The following is a 22,218-nucleotide window of genomic DNA, read 5'->3' as shown; positions in this document are numbered from 1 at the left end:
CATAAAGAAAAATCCCGCCCCCACCAGAGAAGAAGAAGGATGGATGAGGCCTGCTGCCAACGAGTCATTAATGTAAGTCCACATTGACTCCCTTTCTGGCTTGGAGAGGTTGTATAGGCGCTTGGTTGGGAGGGGGGCTCCAGGGAGCAAGTCTATAGCGCAGTCATAAGGTCTATGTGCAGGGAGTGAGGTGGCGGAAGACTTACTAAACACCTCCTTTAAATCATGATACTCAGGCAGCACATTTTTTAAGTCAATTACCTCAGAAGAAGGTTTCACACCGGGAGGTCTTACCGGAACCGCTGACCAGAGGCAGTGGGCATGGCAGTCCCAGCTCCAACTGCGGATGGTGGCAGAAGACCAGTCTATGTGGGGGTTGTGTCTCTTGAGCCATGGGATTCCCAGAATTACAGGGGTGAGAGGTGAGGTTATGACATACAGCTCAACAAACTCATGATTACTCGATATTACTAGTTCAACAGGTTCCGTTCTGTGTGTGACCATTTCCAACAGTTTTCCATCTACTGCCTGAATCTCCTTAGGGGAGGACAACTTGCTCAAGGGCAGCTTGTGTTTGTGGGCAAAGTCAGTGTCAATGAAATTATCATCAGCTCCCGAGTCCACCAACACTTGGACTGGAAGAGTCTGTTCACATCCATGAATCATACATGGGACCTGGATCCGTAACGCGGAGGAAGAGGAGATGCAGATCACCAGGGCCCACCTGCCTGTTGGTGAGCCTTATCTTTTGGCAGCTCTGGACAGCGATTGTGAAAGTGGCCCCCCTTGCCACAGTAAAGGCACAACTTCTCCGTGATGCACCTTTGTCGCTCAGCCGGAGACAGGCGCGTGCGACCCAGCTGCATGGGTTCCTCCTCTGAAGTCCGAAGCGTATCAGGGACAGTGTGGGCGGAACCAGGAGAAGAAGCCGTGGAGTCTGCAGGCTGGAACTGGTGGTTCGTGGGAGCCCGCCTCCATAAGCTGGTTTAAAGAGGAGCAGTCTTCTCTTACAGCTAACTTATCTTTAATTTCCCCAGCTAACCCCTTGAGAAAGATGGCCTAAAGGGCTGAGTCCCCCCACCCACTCTCTGCTGCCAAAATCTGAAACTGAATAGCGTACTAAGATACAGAGGAGCTACCCTGACTCAAATCTAGGAGTTGACTAACTGCCTGCCTGCCTTTAACGGGGTGATCAAAAACCCGTTTCATTTCTTCAGCGAAGTGGTGGTAATTAGAAGTCAGCTCTGAATGTTGGCTGGAAATGGCTAAGGACCAGACTGCTGCCTGCCCTGTTAACAGGCTCATTACAAAAGCTACTTTAGCTTTGTGTGTAGCGTAAGTGCTAGGCTGCTGATTAAACACTAAGGAACATTGGTGAAGGAATTGAGTGCATGTGCCTAAATCACCAGAGTACCTGGCTGGGATGGGAATAAACGGCTCTCTGGGGCTCGGAGGCGAGCTGGCAGTCTGGTTGGTTGCCTGAGGTGGAGGACTGGTGGAAGGGATCAGCTGATCCGTCATGGACGCCAGTTGTCCAGTCAGCTGGGCCACGCTGGTGGTGAGCTGCTGCAAGTGCTCCATGACTTGCCGCAGAGAAGACTCATGCTGAGTCACCATGGCAGCTTGGCTGCTGATTGCACGCTTCAGATTTTCTGACTCTGCTGGGTCCATTCTGGCCAGAGAATTCTGTCACGGTTCTTGTAAGGAATTGCCAGGACCCAAATGCAGAGTACAAAAAGTATAGCACCAAATCACAACAGAAGTTGTCTCAGGACACTTTCCATATAGAGCTGGTACAGACCAAGCTCTTTTATCTACCGAGAACCAACAATTCCCCCATGAGCAAGCACTTGGCGACAGTGGCGAGGAAAAACTTCCTTTTAACAGGCAGAAACCTCGGGCAGAACCAGACTCTGGGTGGGCGGCCATCTGCCTCGACCGGTTGGGTGAGAGAGGGAGAGCAAGAGAGGGAGAGTGAGACAGACGCAGACAGACAGACAGACAGACAGACAGACAGAGAGAGACAGATAGACAGAAATGCAGTCAGAGAGAGATAGACAGAGACAGAGACAGAGACAGAGAGACAGACATGCAATCACAGTAACAGTGACAGTGGATGTAATAATAGCAGTAGCAGTTACAGTGGATGTCAGTCAGGGCCAAGGCAGGAAACGCAGCTGCAATCCACAATCCAGATTCAGCCACTGTGTAACCTGCAAGACGACCAAGCACGGAAACTCTGGGGAAGGAGCTAAGTTAGTAACACGCTGTGGTAGGACATGAAAGCGTGCAGATGGAGAGGGACAGAAGGACAGAGGAGCTCGGTGTATCTTTGGAGGTCCCCCGACAGTCTAATCCTATAGCAGCATAACTAGGGGCTGGTCCAGGACAAGCCTGAGCCAGCCCTAAGTATAAGCTTTATCAAAAAGGAAAGTTTTAAGCCTACTCTTAAATGTAGAGACAGTGTCTGCCTCCCGGACAAAGACTGGAAGATGGTTCCACAGGAGAGGAGCTTGATAGCTAAATGCTCTGACTCCTGTTCTGCTTCTTGAGACTTTAGGAACCATAAGTAGACCTGCATTCTGGGAACGCAGTGTTCGAGTGGGGCAATAAGGTACTATGAGCTCTTTAAGATAAGAAGGTGCCTGGCCATTTATGACTTTGTAAGTAAGGAGGAGAATTTTAAACTCTATTCTAAACTTTACAGGGAGCCAGTGCAAAGTGGCTCGTATTGGAGAACTATGATCTCTCTTCCTGTTTTTTGTCAGAACACTGTGCTGCAGTGTTCTGGAGCAACTAGAGAATATTCAGCAACAAATTTGGGCAGCCTGATAGTAAAGAATTGCAATAATCCAGCCTGGAAGTTACAAATGCATGGACTAGTTTTTCTGCATCATTTTGAGACAAAATATCCCTGATTTTTGCAATATTACGTAGGTGAAAAAAGGCAGTCCTTGAAATTTGTTTTACATGGGAGTGAAAGGACATGTCTTGGTCAAAGATGACTCCCAGATTCTTTTTACAGTGGTGCTGGAGACTAGCGCAATGCCATCCATAGCTGCTATGTGTCCCCCCCCCCCCCCCCAGGGCCGACTCCTGACGGCCCAGGCTGTTCAGGATGGTCATCAATGAGAGTCTTGTCTACAATGAAGCGAGAGGGAATCCATGACTGCTCCTCCAGACCGTAACCATCCCAGTCGACTAGGAATTGTCTGCCCCGGCCACGGTTGCGGACGGCGAGGAGTTGCTTAACCCGGTAGACTGGCCCGGCATCCACTATTTCTGGAGGAGGAGGTGAAGGAGCCGCAGGAACCATGGGGCTCTTCCGAACAGGCTTGACTTGGCTTACATGGAACGTGGGGTGGACGCGGAGGGAGCGAGGAAGGCGAAGGCGAACTACAGCGGGGTTGATGACTTGAGTTATGGGAAAGGGACCCATGAACCGCGGTGCCAGCTTCTTGGAGGGTACCTTCAGGTTGAGTTCTTTAGCCCCACTCTCTGTCCTGGCTGGTAAGCAGGGGCGGGTCTCCTCCTGCAGTCAGCAGCTCTTTTAACCCAGTCCCCTTGTCGACTGAGCACCTGCCTTGCTGCCTCCCAGATCCGCCGACATCGGCGTACCTGGGCATGGGCCGAAGGGACCGACACCTCCAGCTTGTTCTCGGGAAAAAGAGGGGAGTCATAGCCAAAAACACACTTGAACGGCGTAATACCAGTGGCAGAAGTAGGTAGAGTATTGTGAGCAAATTCTACCCAGACCAGGTGGTTGCTCAATGTAGAGGGATTCTGGAAAACCAGACAGCGGAGGCCCGTCTCCAGTTGTTGATTGAGGCGCTCTGTCTGGCCGTTAGACTGCGGGTGGTATCCTGAAGTCAGGCTGGCTTTTGCTCCGATGAGACGGCAAAACTCCTTCCAAAAATGAGAAGCGAACTGAGGACCCCTGTCAGAGACAATGTCCTTGGGGAACCCATGAACTCGAAAAACATTGTTAAGCATGACTTCAGCCCTTTCCTTGGCAGATGGCAACTTGGGTAAAGCTATAAACTTGACCATCTTAGAAAATCGATCCTCTACAGTAAGTACTGTGGTGTTACCTCGGGAGGGCAGAAGCCCCGTGACGAAGTCCAAGGATATCTCCGCCCAAGGCCTGGACGGAATAGGTAGAGGATTCAGGAGCCCCATGCGAGACCTGGCGGAAGACTTGTTTCGGGCACAGACCGAGCAAGCCTCTAAGTATTCACGGACCTCCGCCTCCACCAGAACCCCCGGGAGATGACGAACAACGTCCGTCTGACCCCCGGGTGGCAGGAGAGCAGAGAGGTGTGAGCCCAATGGACCACCTGTGGGCATAACTCCACGGGAACAACAGTCCATTCTCTGGACACCCACTAGGTGGCGGAGCTTCACCATTGGCCTGCTTAACCTCCTTTTCTATTTGCCAAGAGACCACTCCAACCACACAGGAACGTGGAAGGATAGGTTCTGGTTCTTTGGCAACAGGCTCGGGGTCGTAGAGGCGAGACAAGGCGTCAGGCTTGACGTTCTGAGACCCCGGCCTGTAAGAGAGAGAGAAATTAAATCTGTTAAAGAACAAGGCCCACCTGGCCTGGCAAGAATTAAGTCTTTTGGCTTGACGTATATAGTCCAGGTTCTTGTGGTCGGTCCATACTATGAACAGCTGGAGGGCCCCCTCCAGCCACTCCTCCAACGCTAGTTTGACCGCCAACAGTTGGCGGTTGCCAACATCATAGTTCTTTTTTTTTCGCCTTAGACAGCCGCCGTGACAAGAAGGCACATGGGTGCATCTTACCATCCTTTTCGGACCTCTGAGAGAGGACCGCTCCAACTCCCTCATTGGAGGCGTCCACCCCCACCACGAACTGCCGCTGAGGATCAGGTAGGGTGAGAATAGGAGCAGAGGTCAAGCGTTGCTTTAGTTCCTGGAAGGCTGCCTCTGCATCCGGAGTCCACTGAAAGCGCACCTTGGAGGAAGTCAAAATATGAAGCGGAGCAGCTATGGCACTGAACCCCTTGATAAACCGCCTGTAAAAGTTAGCAAATCCGTGGAACTGCTGAACCTTCTTGCGGCAATCAGGTGTGGGCCACTCAGTGACTGCACTAATCTTAGCTGGATCCATCTGGACCTTGCCAGGGGCTACACTGAAGCCCAGGAAGGAGATGGTGTCGGCATGAAACTCACTTTTCTCCGCCTTGACATACAGCTTATGTTCTGGAAGCCTCTGTAGAACTTTCTGGACATGAGTCAAGTGAGTTTCAATGTCTGTGAGTAAATGAGAATGTCATCCAGATAAACATAAACAAATTGATCTAGAAAATCACGGAGGACATCGTTTATCATCGCCTGAAAAACTGCTGGAGCATTGGTAAGGCCGAAAGGCATAACTAGGTATTCATAATGACCGCTAGGGGTGTTAAACCCCGTCTTCCATTCATCACCTTCTCTAATCCTGATAAGATGATAGGCATTGCGGAGATCTAGTTTAGTGAATACCTTGGCTTGCTGGATCTGATCAAAAACAGATGTCATAAGAGGCAACGGATAGCAATTCTTAATAGTAATCTCATTAAGTGGGCTGTAGTCAATGCATAGTCTTAAAGAGCCATCCTTTTTCTCTACAAAGAAAAATCCAGCTCCTGCTGGGGATGATGAAGGGTGAATGAGTCCTGCTTTCAGAGATGTCTGGATGTAATCTTTCATGGCTTCCCTTTCAGGGCCCGACACAGAGTACAGACGCCCCTTAGGTATGGTAGAACCAGGTATCAGGTCAATTGCACAATCATATGGTCGATGAGGAAGAAGGGACAAGGCTTTGGATTTGCTGAATACTTCTTTTAGGTGATGGTAGCAACTAGGCACAGAGCTCAGGTCTGAGTGTTCGGCATCTGTGGGAGATTCAGCAGAAACATGGTTATCAATGACCGGAGAAACCTCAGGTGACGGTGTTCCCTGGCGATGCTTTTCACACCCCTTTCCCCAACCCAGAATTCGACCTGTTTTCCAGTCTAGGTGAGGGTTATGATTTAACAGCCAAGGATAACCCAGAACCAGGGCCTCAGAAGGAGACTCAAACAAATAAAAGTTCATTTCTTCGCATGATCCTGGATGTACAACCATACTGTCTCTGTCATGTGAGTAATTACAAATAAGTCTTTTCCATCTAGTGCTCTAGCCTCAAAAGGCGTCACTAGAGGCTCAGTCTTTAACCCAATCCTTTTAACTAAACCCCAGTCCATCAAACTTTCGTCCGCCCCCAAGTCAATGAGTGCCATAAGCTCAGCAGAGACATCATGGTGCGTTACCTTGACCGGCGTGAGCTGACGTGTCCCTGAGCCGGTAACCGTGCGCAGACTCACCTTCGCGGGCCTCTTGGCGGGGCATGTGACGACGAGGTGTCCCAACTCGCTGCAGTAAAAGCTTCGACCCTCTGCCCGACGCAGCTGTCGCTCCCTAGGAGAGAGCCGAGCACGTCCCAACTGCATGGGCTCTCCTTCTTCTTCTGTGTGCGGGAAGGAGAGAGCTCATGCGTAGACTGTAAGCGATCGTATCCGCCCGACGCTTGAGTGCGCAGAGAAAAACTCCGTCTTGACGGACCACTTCGCCGCTGCCTGTTGAGATCGCGGAGACGGTTATCGGTCCGAATGGCAAGAGTGATCAGCGAATCCAGATCCAGAGGAAGATCCAGAGGAACCAGCTGGCCCTGAATGGATGGCGCCAGACCCTTCAGAAAAAAATCATAGAGAGCAGTAGAGTTCCACCCGCTCTCCCCCGCCAGTGTGCGGAAGCAGATAGCATAATCACTCACCGACAGCTCTCGAGCTTTTTCGCAATCTGTGGTTATGGGGTCGAAAGTCTTTTATAAAGCCGTTTTGAATTCGGGTAAGGAATGACAGAGTCCAGAGTAGAGAATGCAATCTCAGACCTGTCGGAGGGAAATGCTTGGGGAGAATGTTCAAAGTGAATAGAGCAGTCAATCAAAAACGGCTTACATTGGCCGGGTTCCCCGGAGAAACGCTCAGGAGAAGCTAGACGAATTCCTGTTCCCACCACAGGCAGAGCTGGGGCAGGTGGAGAAGCTACCAGAGTTTCAGGAGTAGCAGATGATCCTGATGTCTTTGTCAGTAGATCCAGAAGATCTTGCACTCGGCTAGACAAAACTCCGATGTGTGAGGCCATGGCTGTCTGAAACTCCTCCTGGCGAGTGATACGGGCTTCTTGTTCCCGTAAGGCAGCTTCCATCTGCCGAGTCTCTGCTGAGTCCATACTGGCCAGTGTGTACTGTCAGGCTATGGCTCATGACTTAGATGCAGAGACTCGTTCACAAGTTCAGCCTTTATTATCGAAGTCTGAACAAACCTCTGGGCAGAGTGGGAAAACAAAGTGGCTATGAAATTTCCTGACACGTGATCTTCCCCAGTGGAAATCACACGGCTATGAAACATTACAAAGAAACAAGTAACCAAAAACAGGCTATGCAAAAATTACAAACAGAAATCGCTCCAAAAGGGGGAATATCTAAACGTACTTGAGTCTATAACAAAGAACAGAAAATCACTCCAATGGGAGGAATAACTATACAAACTAGCGTAAAATAACAAAGAACAGAAAATCACTCCAAATGGAGGAACAAACAGGATAAACAAAACAATAAGAACTATTACAAAAAATCACTTAAACGAGGAAAGACCTAAGTCAGAATAAACAAGAAAACTAATCTGGTCTATCAAAGGTACAACAAAAAATCACTCTTAATCAGAGAAAGACAACAAGAACTTCGAAGGTAAACCTGTGGCTGTGGCAAGGAATGCTGGCGTGATCATGCAGGGACGAAACACACTGGCACAAGACAAAGGGAAACGCAGACTATTTGAACAAATGAGGGAAAAGGGAAACAGGTGGAAACAATCACGTAATCGGGAAGACAATCAAACTTGAGACATGAGGAAGGGCAAGTGACCTGAAACGAGAGGAGAGTTACTTTTCAAAATAAAACAGGAAATGACGAGACAAAAAACCCAAGAGAAGACAATACCTCACCGCGGTGTGACACTATGTCATCAGAAAGTGACTTTATAAGATGTTTAGGGCCTACTACTATAACTTCAGTTTTGTCCGAGTTTAGCATCAGAAAATTGCAGGTCATCCAGGTCTTTATGTCATGAAGACATGCTTGTAGTCTAGTTAACTGACTGGTTTCTTACGGCTTCATTGATAAATGTAGCTGGGTATCATCTGCATAGGAATGAAAATTTATTGAGTGCTTCCTGATAATCTTACCTAAAGGAAGCATATATAAGGTGAATAGAATTGGTCCAAGCACAGAACCCTGCGGAACTCCATAGCTGACTTTAGTGAGCACAGAGGAGTCATCATTAACGCGTACAAACTGAGAGCGATCTGATAGGAAGTAGGATTTAAACCAGCTTAGTGCAGTTCCCTTAAAACCAATGAAATGTTCCAGTGTCTGCAATAGGATGCCATGGTCAATGGTGTCACATGCAGCACTACGATCCAATAAGACTAGTACAGAGACAAATCCTTTATCAAATGCAATTAGAAGGTCATTTGTAACTTTAACCAATGCTGTCTCTGTGCTATGATGTACTCTAAATCCTGACTGGAAATCCTCAAATAAACTATTATTGTTTAGAAAGTCGCACAACTGATTGGCAACTGCTTTCTCAAGAGTTTTTGAGAGAAGTGGAAGGTTGGATATCGGTCTATAGTTGGCTAAAACCCCTGGATCAAGAGTAGGCTTTTTAAGTAGCGGTTTTATCATAGCTACTTTAAATGACTGTGGTACATAGCCTGTTGATAAAGACAGATTGATCATGTCTAATACTGATAATAGTTAAATTTATAATTTAATAATAATAGTTAGAATTTTATCATTGAAGAAGCTCATGAAGTCATTACTGTTCAGAGCAAATGGAATACATGGTTAAACAGAATTATGGCTCTCTGTCAGCCTGGCTACAGTGATGAAGAGAAACCTGGGATTGTTCTTATTTTCCTCTATTAGTGCAGAGTAATAGGCTGCCCTGGCACTGCGGAGGGCTTTCCTGTATATTTTAAGACTGTCTTGCCAGGCGAACCGAAATTCTTCCAAATTTGTAGAACGCCATTTCCTTTCTATTTTCCGCGAAGTTTGCTTTAATTTGCAGGTTTGAGGGGTATACCATGGAGCTAACCTCCTCTGTTTAATTTTCTTCTTTTTTAGGGGAGCAACAGAGATATAACAGAGCAACATAGCATTGAATTAAATACTGATGGGATCATATCCTTAAATTTAGCTACAGCACTATCAGACAGGAGTCTGGTATAAGAATTTTTGCCTACTGGCTGGTAGTCTGGTAATATGAATTCAAGAGTTATTAAATGATGGTCCGATAAAAGAGGATTCTGTGAGGAGACTATTAAGTCTTCGATTTCAATGCCATATGTCAGAACAAGGTCGAGGGTGTGGTTAAAACAGTGAGTCGGTTCATGTACATTCTGATGGAAGCCAACTGAGTCTAGTGCTGAGATAAACGCAGTGCTAAGGCTGTCATTATCAACGTCGACATGCACATTAAAGTTACCTTCAATAATTACTTTATCTGCTTTAAGGACTAAGCCTGATAGAAACTCCGAGAACTCAGCTATAAATTCGGAGTAAGGACCAGGAGAGCGGTATACTATAACAAATGTTGAGAGAACAAGGCTTTCAAATGAGTTATAGTTCAGGTTTAGGGTTGATCAAAAGGCTTGAGTCAAAAATGGCTGCAATTCCACCTCCTCTGCCGCTGCCTTGAGCAATGTGAGTATTAATATGGCTCGGAGGAGTAGCTTCATTTAGGCTCACATACTCTTCAGGACACAGCCAGGTTTCAGTCAGACAAATAAATCAATATTATGGTCTGATATTAACTCATTTACTAGAACAGCTTCAGAGGACAGAGATCTGATGTTAAGGAGTCCACATTTAATTCTCCTATCTTGTTGTACTATTGCAGAGGTTGTTTTAATTTTAATTAGATTCTTATGTTTAACTCCTCTTCTCTGTACTTTTGGTTTACTTAGTTTATGTGGTCGGGGGGCAGACACAGTCACTATGGAGTGTTGGGTGGGTAACTGCTCTAATAGAGGCGCAGAGAAGCATGTAGGACTGCAGCTCTGCCTCCTGGTCTCAACTTGTCAGGGGTAAGGTTCATAAATAAAATCGGTCAGATTTCTAGAGATGAGAGCTGCTCCCTCCAAAGTGGGATTGATGCCGTCTCTCCTAATCAGACCAGGTCTTCCCCAGAAAGTCTGCCAATTATCAATGAAGCCCACACCGTTTGCTGGACACCACCTCGACAGCCAGCGATTGAACGATGACATGCAGCTAAACATATCATCACTGGTCAGATTTGGCAGGGGTCCAGAGAAAACTACGGAGTCCGACATCGTTTTAGCATATGTACACACCGATTCCACATTAATTTTAGTGACCTCCGATTGGCGTAACCGGGTGTCATTACCGCCGACGTGAATAACAATCTTACGGTATTTACGCTTATCCTTAGCCAGCAGTTTCAAATTTGATTCGACGTCGCCTGCTCTGGCCCCCGGCAGGCATTTGACTATGGTCGCTGGTGTCGCTAACTTCACATTTCTCAAAATGGAGCTGCCAATAATCAGAGTTGGTTTCTCAGCGGGTGTGTCGCCGAGTGGGGAGAACCTGTTAGAAACATGAAGCGGTTGGTAGTGACCCGTGGGCTTCAGCTTGGGACTATGCTTCCTTCGAATAGTCACCCAACCTCCCTGGTTTCCCGGCTGCTCGGGAGCTGTCGAGGGACGGCTAGCCAGAGCTGCACTTGGTCAGTCCGCACCGACTACGGGGGCCTGGCTAACTATAGCTAATGGTTTTGTTTCCATGGTGCGGAGCCGAGCTTCCAATTCACTAAGCCTCGCCTCCAACTCACCAAATAAACTACATTTATTACACGTACCAGTATCACTAAAGGAGGCAGAGGAGTAGCTAAACATGTGACACACCAAGCAGGAGAGAGCTGGAGAGGGACAGAGAGAAGCCATCGCTAGCTGCTAGGCTAAGTTGGTATAGCTAGCAGAGCAGACAAGCGCGTAGACAAATAAAATTGACGGTCGCTAAATAAACAGACTTTCCAAGACAAAGTACTTACAAAAACAGAAAACGTCCAGGAGAAAGCTCAGACTGGAGAATGACAAAGTACAAATGAAATTTATAAAGACTGGAGCAAATAACGTGAGGCTGGGGATCAGCTCAAGAACAGGGCGCATGAGACAAGCAAAACGCAATTCTCTGGCACAGAAGCAAGTTTGGAGCCGGCTTAAGTAGCCAGCTTGATTATGGAATGAGAAGCAGGTGAGTCTAATCAACCCTGCTGCCGAGCAGATCGCCTCGCCTCCGTGCACTCAGTCTAGGAGCAGAGGGAGAGAGAAAAAGGGTTACTGCTGAAATCAGAGCACAAGAGTGACACATGACATTTGGTTTATTCATTTTTACTTCGTCTCTGGTCTGCATATTTGAGTCCTAAATAAAGAACTTATTTAAATGTTTTTCCAAACCCTAACAACACTACTGTTATCAATGGTAATACATACTCATATCATCGATTTCACATCTTGTGCAACTTTTAAAGTTGTCTATTTTTCTCAACCATGTAATAACACTGTTTATAACTCATATTGGCAACAGATGTCATGATACTACAGACCTATCTATTCCCAGTGTTTTCCATTTTCCCTTTTCCCCAGTGTTATGCTGTCTGTCTGTTGTCCTTGTCTGTCTAGCTGGGTGTGTCTCTACACTTGGCCAGCTCCGCCTCCACAGGTGCACACCTGATGCACATGACAGTGATTAAGCCACAGGATAAAAGGGGAGCGCTCTCTTCTACCTGTTGCCAGATTGTCCTGAATTCTTGGCGTGATCTTGTTTCCCACTAGTGTCATTACTGAATACACCATTTCCTCTCCTCATGAGTTTGCTAATGTCTTTTCATAAACTGCTACTCAAGGTCAGCGTGTGCCTTGCCTCTGACCAATTTCAATGGAGCTCCCTTAATTTTTCGTACTCTCTTTTGGATTACGCTTTTCTTTATTTTTCCTCTGCTTCTTTTGAGTGTGCTTTTGTTTGCCATATTTACTACTGTAATAAATATTGTTCTTTATCTAAATCCCTCTCTGGTCTGCATCCTTGTGTCCAACTAAATTCTCAGACGAAAGCCTAACAGAACAATCCGGCCAGTATGGACCCAGCAGATCAAATAAAGAAAACAGTCACGATCCAGGGCGTTCTACTCGGTCAGCACGAGCAATTATTCCAGGCTCTCTATGAGTCTAATCAGTGTATGGTGTCTCAGGTGGCTGAGCTCTCAGCAGTTAACCCCCTAGGCCATCGCCCCCAAAACTCCACTTTCGGAATTGCAGATTCCTCATCCCAAACCTTTCAACTGCACTCGTAAGTGTCGCAGTTTTTTGTTACAATGTAACATGCTTTTTTGCAAACGACGGTGCTCATTTTTCTCAGATCAAGCTTAAGTACTGTTCACATTCGGGTTACTTCAGGGCAAGGCTCCGACATGGGCAGGGGCACTGAACGCTAGCACTAACATTAGCACTCTCTCCTACGCTGAGACTTAAACTGGTGTTCGATCACCCTAATCAGCCATCTATTCAATCTGACACAGGGCAACCAATCGGCGGCAGACTATGCAGTGAATTTCCTAACCATTTTAGCCGACTCTGGAATGACATCGCATTGCAAGGGGTGTTTCTGCACGTTTTGAATGAACAATTACAGGATGAAATCGCCACTAAAGACGCACCTTCGGATCTGAATGCCCTGGTGGATTTGAGCATCCTTATCGACAATCATCTGAGGGAGCGGCGCCAGAAGAAGAACCTCTACAGCCTCTGCCAGATATCCTCCTCGCTCCCGGCGGTTGCTGCTGGTTCCAAGCAGAACATCTGCGACTGCCCTCTGACCAGCCTGTGGAGGAAGAGCCAATGCAGCTAGGGAGAACTCGTTTGTCCTCCGCCGAGTGCCTCCGCAGGATCAGAGTGGTTGAGTGTATGTGCTGTTGTAAATTGGGTCTTGTTCTGTCTGTCTGTCCCATTCAACCAAAAGGGCCAGCTCGTCAGTAGATCTGGGGCTATTGACAAGCCCAGTCTCCCAGGATGTTAAATCCCTAGGTAAACGCAAGTTTCAAGTACAGCCCTCTGTCTATGTGAAGGAGGAGGTTCATTCTGTCTTAGCTCTTATTGACTCAGGTGCGGAGGATAACCTGTTGGATAAAGAGTTTGCCGAGGATGCTGGCTGTCAACTGGAGGAGCTGAAGAAGCCTGTCAGAGCCTATGCGCTGAATGGAGAAATCATGATGGAGGTAACACTTCGCACCACTCCTGTCAAGATGATCAAATCCGGTAATCATCATGAGGAAATCTCTTTTGTCCCAATTCAATCTCTGCATGCCCCACTGGTCTTAGGACATTCGTGGTTACGGTTCCATAACTTGCAGATTGATTGGGTACAGGGGAGAATTATGGGGTGGAGTTCCCAGTGTCACTCTCTCTGTCTCTGTTCAGCCCTCCCTCCTGCAGGTGAAGCCCTCTGCAGTTTAGTCTCTCCTCCGGATCCACCGTATCTCTCCTCCTGTTCCTGCTGACTACCATAACCTCCAGGAAGTTTTCAGCAAGGAGTGTGCACTGCCCCTTCCTCCTCACCGACCCTATGACTGTTCCATCGACCTCCTCCTCGACATGCCCCTGCCCACCAGCCGGCTCTATAGCCTGTAACATCCAGAGGCAGCTGGTCTAATACGCCCCTCTTCAGGAAGCTACCATCGTCACAAAACTCATTCTATGTATAACCAACCATCTGGTCTGCATAAGTGTCCAAGAGAAATGAAGTAAAGAGTAGAGAAGTGTCCAAATCCCACTGCTTGTCCACAGGGGTACCACAAGGATCAGTGCTTGGACCCCTTCTCTTATACACCACCGCACTTGGTGCAGTCATCCACTCACATGGCCTCTCATACCATTCATATGCTGACGATACCCAGCTCCTCCTTTCCTTCCCGCCAAATGACCCCACAGTCATGGATCGGCATGGATGAAGGAACGACACCTTCCGCTTAACCTGTCAAAGACTGAGCTCCTTGTCATCCCAGCCAGTCCCTCTATACAACAACAGATCAGTATCCAGCTTGACTCGGGCCTGCTCACTCCCACAGAATCTGCCAGAAACTTGGGTGTCTTACCAGCTAACTTTCAAGGAGCATGTGGCCTCTATTGCTCGGTCATGCAAATTCACCCTGTACAACATCAGGAAGATCAGACCCTACCTGTCTGAGCATGCAATTATGAAATTTACAAAAACAGTCTCCACACCTATAACCATGAACTAAAGAAGGCAAGGCAAGCATTCTTCTCAGAGATTATCAACAGAAACTGTAATAATGCCCGCACTTTATTTTCTGTTGTGGATAGACTGACAAACCCCACAGCATCAGTTCCTCCTGAGCTGCTGTCCAACAAGTCATGCAATGATTTTGCAGCCTTTTTTACAGATAAAATTTCAAGTATAAGACAAACAGTGTGCAGCTCCAACTCAGGCAAAATGATAAGTCCATCTGTGCCTTCTTGTTCTCCAGTTAATCTGGAACATTTTAACCTTCTAGACCATACAAGGCTGACAGAAACTGTATCACAGTTAAAATCCACAACATGCTGCCTTGATACTCTGCCAACAAACTTTTTTAAAAATGTTTTTAATTGCATAGCTCCAGATGTGTTGCAGATAATAAATAATTCTCTTCAGTCCGGTCAGTTTCCCCAGGCCTTGAAAACTGCGGTAATAAAACCTTTCCTAAAAAAGACTAATCTGGATGCTTCAGTAATTAGTAACTACAGGCCAATATCAAATCTTCCTTTTCTAGGAAAAATTATTGAAAGGGTTGTTTTTCAACAAACGCATGCTTTCATGATGCAGAACAATCGTTTTAATGCATTTCAGTCTGGATTTCGTCCACACCACAGCACTGAGACTGTACTTATCAAAGTTTTAAATGACATACATCTGAATAATGATGCTTCCAAAACCTCAGTATTAGTATTATTAGATCTCAGTGCTGCCTTTGACACGGTTGATCATGACATACTTCTTGACAGACTGGAAAAGTGGGTGGGACTTACTGGCACTGTACTACACTGGTTCAAATCCTATTTACAAGATAGAGACTACTTTGTGTCAATTGGTGAGCATGTGTCTGAACGAAAAAAGATGATGTGTGGGGTGCCACAAGGGTCCATTCTCGGACCACTTCTTTTCAATATCTACATGTTTCCCCTAGCTCAGATTATGGAGCATCATAATATCTCTTATCGTACTTACGCAGATGATACACAACTTTATATATCTGTGTCATGACATGACTACAGTCCCTTACTTTCACTGAGTGAGTGTATCCATCAAATCAATGAGTGGATGTGCCAGAATTTCCTTCAGCTTAATGCAGATAAGACAGAACTGATTGTTTTTGGCCCCAAAAATGAAAGGTCAAAGATCAGTGTTCAACTTAACTCCATGTCACTGACAACAACAGATAAAGCCAGAAATCTTGGTGTAATTATTGATTCGGACCTGAATTTTAACAACCATTTAAAGCTGATTACCAAATCAGCCTACTACCACCTGAAAAATATAACCAGAATCAGGGGTTGTCTGTCCAAAGAAGACATGGAAAAACTTGTTCATGCATTCATTTTCAGTAGGAATGCAGATTCATGAAATGCAGATTCATTTTCAGTAGGTTGGACTATTGCAATGGAGTCTTTACTGGCCTAAACAAAAAATCAATTAGGCAACTACAGCTGATCCAAAATGCAGCTGCACGAGTCCTTACAAACACCAGAAAAATGGACCATATCACACCAGTCCTCAGATCACTACATTGGCTTCCTGTGAGTCAAAGAATAGACTTTAAAATCTTACTGTTGGTCTATAAAGCATTAAATGGTCTAGGACCAAAATATATTCTAGATTTATTGACTCCATATGAAGTATCCAGACCTCTCAGGTCATCAGGGACAGGTCTATTATGTGTTCCCAGAATCAGAACCAAACAAAGTGAAGCAGCTTTCAGTTATTATGCTCCTCACCTGTGGAACATTCTCCCTGCACACCTGAGGTCTGCACCAAGCGTCAGCTCATTTAAATCAGGGTTGAAAACATTATTATTTGCTACAGCTTTTACTTAAAGTAAATGTATTTGCTCAATGGTTTTAATCATTTTAAATGCTAAATTATTGTCTTTTACTGGTGTCTGTTTTTAATTTTCCTTTAATTGTATTTTATTTTTATTTTTTTTGTTCTCTTCTAATCAAAATGTATGATTTTTATGCTTCTGTAAAGCACTTTGAATTGCCTAGTGTATGAATTGTGCTATACAAATAAATTTGCCTTGCCTTGCCTTGCCTTGCAACACAACTCCTAGTACAAGCACTGGTACTATCACGCCACGACTATTGTAATTCCTTACTGGCAGGGCTTCCAACATGCTCGCTAAAACCTTTGCAGATGAAACAGAATGCGGTGGCTCGCCTGGTATTTAACCAGCCCAAACGAGCGCATGTCACTCCGCTGTTCATATCCTTCCACGGGCTCCCAGTTGCTGCCCGCATCAAGTATAAGTCCTTGATGATTGCATACAAAATTGCCACCAAAACTGCTCCGACCTACCTGAACTCCCTAGCCAACCAAGCTCTTTACTGAACACCTTGTTCTTCTTCTTCTTTTAAAAAAAACAAACTCTATCGACTCTATGCACTTTCTCTTCTCTATCGACTCTTGTAGCACCTATGCCCAGCTGGACCCAAAAGTTGCGTTAGGGCACTTGTTCTTGTTGTTCTCTCCCATCTAGAACCTTGCTTGTGTTGTATGAAAATCTCATATGTACGTCGCTTTGGATAAAAGCATCTGCCAAATGACAAATTGTTGTAAATTGTAGCTCGTTAATAAAAGGTCTCCACGAGGCTGAACCACACTCCACATCAAACGTTTGCCCCTCACTCCAGACCTCCTTGCTCACCGCATTACTACACTCTGGTCATCCATTTTGTTCTGGAGGCAGGTAATCCCCGACCACATCAACCCCTACTCCGTCATCTCTCTTATGCCATCCCTCACTCCTCATCCCCTCATCCCTCGACATTCAGACCATGTCCTGAACACATCCCTCCTCCACACAAGTATTTAAGCTCACCTGTTTCATTCATTTCCCCTTCAACTCTCTCTTCACACCCCTCCACTGAAATCCCCTTTTTCTCTCTCTCTTCCTTGTCTCTCGCTTGAGCACAGGAGCCACTGGGGGCTTTTACTGTAATCCAAGAACATCCAAAGAGGCAGCTCCCCCATCATTTCTTTACCATCATCCCTCCATCCCTCACTCCTTCATCCCTCATCACCTCATCCCTTCATCTCTCGACCCTCATCCCTCCTCTCCTTCATCACTCAACCCTAATCCCTTAATTACCTCATCCCTTGACCTTTGTCCCTTCATCCCCTCATCCCTCCATGCCTTATTTTTGTTAAAACTGCTATTTCCACTTTTGTGTCATGAAATCAAGATTGAACTGTACACTCCAGACACACCCAGCATGACTGATTTATGACAATTGAGTGAGATAAAACTATAAGTAGAGGGTTGTCATTTCGCCATTTCATCATGTGACTTCTTTGTTTTCGTTTCAAGAAGGATCTTGATTTTAGTTGATAATCCACCCCCCACCAACCCCCCACCCCCATGCAGAGCTGGAGGCGGAGGAATGGTTTAAGACATTGGCAGTCGAGTGTCTGGGTACACGGCTCAATGACATTAGTATGGGGGAGCCTGACCTGCTGGCTGCTGGAGTGCAGTGTGAACACACAGGTAATTTACACAAAAATCAAACATGCAATTTTACTCTTTTAAGTCAAGCTCATGTGTCTTTTTGTATTGTCTTTTTTATATTGCCTTGTGTTTTCTTTTCTTAATGCCTTTAATGTATAATTGTTACTTAATGGCACTCTACAAAATTGGCATTGTCTTGCATTAAAACACTCTTAGATACCTATTTAACTTAGACACAAAATAGGAAAATGTGGCTCAAACTACAATGAAAATAAGTCCCTAACATTGTTCCTCCTTAGAGCGTTTCAATGTGTTCCTCCTCCCCTGCCCCAACCTGGACATCTATGGAGAGTGCATGATGCAGATCACTCACGAGAACATTTACCTGTGGGACATTCAGAACCCTCGCACCAAACTGGTCACCTGGCCACTCTGCTCCCTGCGGCGCTATGGACGCGACGCCACCCGCTTCACCTTTGAAGCTGGACGGTGAGAATAGGGCTGAAATGGTTGCGGAGGAGAGTGGGGAGATGTTTGATCGCTGACTGTTCCCCAATAAATAAAGGTTACATATATCATAGGCTGCCACACATATACAAAGTTAGTGTCAAGTTATGGACAACACATCCTTTGTTATAGCAGTGTGTTTTTAAGATGAAACACTTGACCTTTCTCAGAACTCACAACCAAAGTGTGTGCATGTGTGTGTATGTCAGTCAGCCACCATCAGCCAAGGACACTCCCTGCCTCTTTCTCTCTCTCTGTCTTTAGCTCATACACACAGACACAAACAGCTCAGTTGTGTTGGGCTGAACCCCATGAAGAGACTGATTGAATAGATCAGACAATGAATCAGTGCTGGGCCAGATGTCCTTACCACATCCTATTTGATAAAACCTGATGAGCTATGATTGGGTCAACATGTAGATAATGGTGTGTGTGTTTTTGTGTATGTGTATGTGTTCGCACATGTGTGACAGAGAGAGAGAGAGAGAGAGAGAGAGAGAGAGAGAGAGAGAGAGAGAGAGAGAGAGAGAGAGAGAGAGAATACATATGTTTCTGTGGTCTGGAACAAACCAAAATAACAAGAGGGCACCCACTGTCTGCCTGTGTGTTGTAGTGCATCACTTCCAAAAACTGTCTCAGTTGTAATGTAGTAATATACAGCTAGTTTACTGCCAATTTCATTGAGCTAGCATTTATTACTAACCTCACAACAGGTATTCAGTAATGTACATTAACTAAAACCTAATTGAAATAGACCATTTAAGTTATCTTTATTAGTTGAGACTTGAGGTCAGGAATAATGACAAGAGAAGAAAAGAAAAAGAAAAAGGATACATCTTGCATTGTAATATTTCTAAATATAGTTACCTTGTTTCTACATTTGGCTTGCATTTTAATTGTTAAAATACATAAGGACACATCTTCATCATGCCTCTGTTTACTGTAACTCATTTTTACTTTGTGACATATTGATCCACCTTCTCAGGTAGTCTCAGTCCGGTTGTTTGGTTTGCAGCACAGTTTGACTGACAGTGTTCATACCAACCTAAACAAACTGACCCCGACAGACAAATGCTGTAGGGTTTGTTCAAACCACAAACCAAAGCAACAAAAGTGAAAGAAAACTGAACACCAGGATGCCTGAGTAGGTGAATTTCTGTCCTCTCAGTCCATTTGCAATCTCAAAGCAAAGCAGACCAACCTCAGAATTCTGTTATAGTAGTAGGTAAATACTACTATTACATCTGCTCATCATTTAGTCTCTTTCACTCTTCTAAGCAATCTGTACAAATGCCTTATATAATTATGCAAGATCATTTGGTAGCCATTGCAACATGTGTATGCCTCACCATGGTGGTGACTTTCCCTGATACATCACAAAGTGACAGGTAGCAACTACACAATGATTATCCTCCCCTGTGTTGTAGTTTGTATTACATTACGTGATGCCTCATTGTTTGTTGCATCATCCTGAAATACGAGTCCCAGTTACAGTATGGACCATTAATGCTCCTCAGGTATTTTTCTGTGAGTTCTTTGTGACACCAGACAAAAATATATATATATATATCAGGTTCAGTAAAGTGGTGCATGACCTGCTGTCTGTCAATCAATTTAATTTCACCATGAAGCAGAGATGATGTAAGACAATGTCACCAGAATTGTCCAATGAATGAGTTACATGTCAGACCATTAGATGTCATGGTTACAGTTCTTGGTTTGTATGTACTAAGTCCTTGAGACCATGAACCAGACCAGAACTAAAAGGCAAGAACATATCATGCTTTGCTTTTGTCTGCTCTGAATGAACATACAGTCACTTACTCACAACTTACTGGATTGGACATGGTGTGCAATGGCTTCAAAATCAACAATGATTCTGTGTTTTCATTAAATGTGTGTTCTTGTCAGAATGAAACAGCATTTAGATTAGAGGACACTGAATGACTTCCTGAAATCCCACAATGATTACCAAGCTGTAGTAGGAGTAAGAGCTCTCTAAGGCCTGGTTCAGACTACACGATTTTTTTTTTTTTTTGTCTTAAATGATGATCACATCTAATGATCCCAGTGCCATAAACTCTTGCCATTTCTTGATCAGGTGATTGGCAAGACTACACATATGGTCCTGATCGATCACAGAACATCTTATCTCACAATCACGCAGGGGCTCAAATCGAATCGGGGAAGAGGGTGAAGCAACTGTCAATAAAACTGACAGAAGCATTGTGTGTGATGCTGTCGGTACTGAAAAAAAAAAGAAAAGAAAGAGAAAATGGCTGTGGATGCGCTATAACATTTAAAGCAAATGCAAGAGGCAGTATAACCTTTAGCCCGTTCAGTCATTATTTATTCATCTCCAGATAACAATTATGACAGGTACAATGAGTTTCACATATAGTAAATTTATTGCCATAGTTATTTATTCTACAAAGAGCAGGATTGGCTGTGTTTCCCACATCAAACAGGCTACTTTAATGTTAGATCTGGAATGACTAATTATAAGCATATTCCTGCAGGTAATGGGAATAATGTTATGACAACATAGCCAGCTGCTTGTCTGGCTGATGAAGTGCTTCCAGTGTTTCTCACCAACATTTGTCTTTTTGGACTTGTTCATGTGCTCATTTGAGGAAACGTCAAATAGGTTACCACAGCTCAACAAACTTTTTGTTTTACTGTGGGTTTTTATTATGGCAGAGATGCCTCGCCGCCAGATTGTTCAAGCTTCACCCTACACTTTCCAGCCATTTCCTTGTCTCTTGATCTCATAGTAGTCTTGTCTTGTTCCTAGTTGCCTGTTTGTGTATCTCGTTTCTGTTTAGCTTATTAGCCATAGTGGGTTTTCCTAATTTTTGTTTTTCTTGCTATAGTGTTTGCTAGTTCCTAACCGCTTGCCACGGAGTAGTAAATTATTTCGTTTAGGGCTGTTTTTGAGTTTAGGAGACTGCTCTTGATGTTTGTTCCCATTGTTTCGTTTTGTTTTAGTATTTTGCTCGTTCTTGTAAATAAACTGTTTGTGTTTAATCAGCTCCCATCGTTTCCGTGCTTATTGTCTACCTCCTGGGTCCTACTCAACTATAGTGATTAGTAAATCATAACAGAACAACCTGGCCAATATGGACGCGGCAGATACACGGCCTGGAGACAAGGATCCCGTGGTTCAGGTTTTTATTGCAGTGCCAGCTCATTTTTTTCCCAATGTCCCCAATCTTTTGCCACCCATCAGAAGAAAATTTCCTTCCTGATTGGATTACTCAGGGGTAAGGCATTAGCCTGGGCGGTGGCACGGGGTAGTCAGCAGGGGTTTGAGGGTCTAAGTTTTGATACTTTAGTCGGGCAATTTAAATCAGTGTTTGATCACCCGGATCATTTTGGCAATGCCTCAGCCCTGTTAAGGGGCTGTACAGCCGGTTGTATTAGGACCCAGAGATGCAGACCCGAAACAGAAATTGTGTAAATCAAAAGCAAATTTATTAATAAAACGGGAAACAGAAAACGCAGCTCAACGAGCGGATAATGAACAAACAAAAGACGCACTCAAACGGAGTGGATAAACTGAAGGAGCACCGACGAAGTGGGTATGACTCGAGGCATGCGTGGAAGCGGCAGGCAGACACTGAAAACAAAGAAAGATACAGCACACTTAGTGGCTGGGAAAAGGTGGATAACAAAAGACATAATTCTGAATTTGAGAGAGAAACAAAGAGAACTGTACTTACGAACCATATGACCAAACATCGACACGGAGATCAAGGAATAATCCGGCAACGAGGAGAAGTAGGTCCATGTATTTTATAC

General features: G+C 45.1%; 1 protein-coding gene across 1 annotated transcript in view; it reads left to right on the top strand.

Annotated features, from left to right (window-relative positions):
* Positions 1-22,218, top strand: part of dok4 (docking protein 4) — a 193,113-nt gene that overhangs the window by 162,969 nt on the left and 7,926 nt on the right. Inside the window, exons 5-6 of the mRNA XM_070961092.1 lie at positions 17,830-17,949; positions 18,210-18,399. Of these exons, the coding sequence (XP_070817193.1) occupies positions 17,830-17,949; positions 18,210-18,399 (310 nt within the window). The remainder of the gene's footprint in view (positions 1-17,829; positions 17,950-18,209; positions 18,400-22,218) is intronic.

Source organism: Chaetodon trifascialis, chromosome 1, assembly GCF_039877785.1.
Source record: "Chaetodon trifascialis isolate fChaTrf1 chromosome 1, fChaTrf1.hap1, whole genome shotgun sequence".
In the NCBI taxonomy this organism is placed as follows: domain Eukaryota; kingdom Metazoa; phylum Chordata; class Actinopteri; order Chaetodontiformes; family Chaetodontidae; genus Chaetodon; species Chaetodon trifascialis.
The sequence above is the reverse complement of the archived record's forward strand: the minus strand, read 5'-3'. Positions and strand labels throughout refer to the sequence as shown.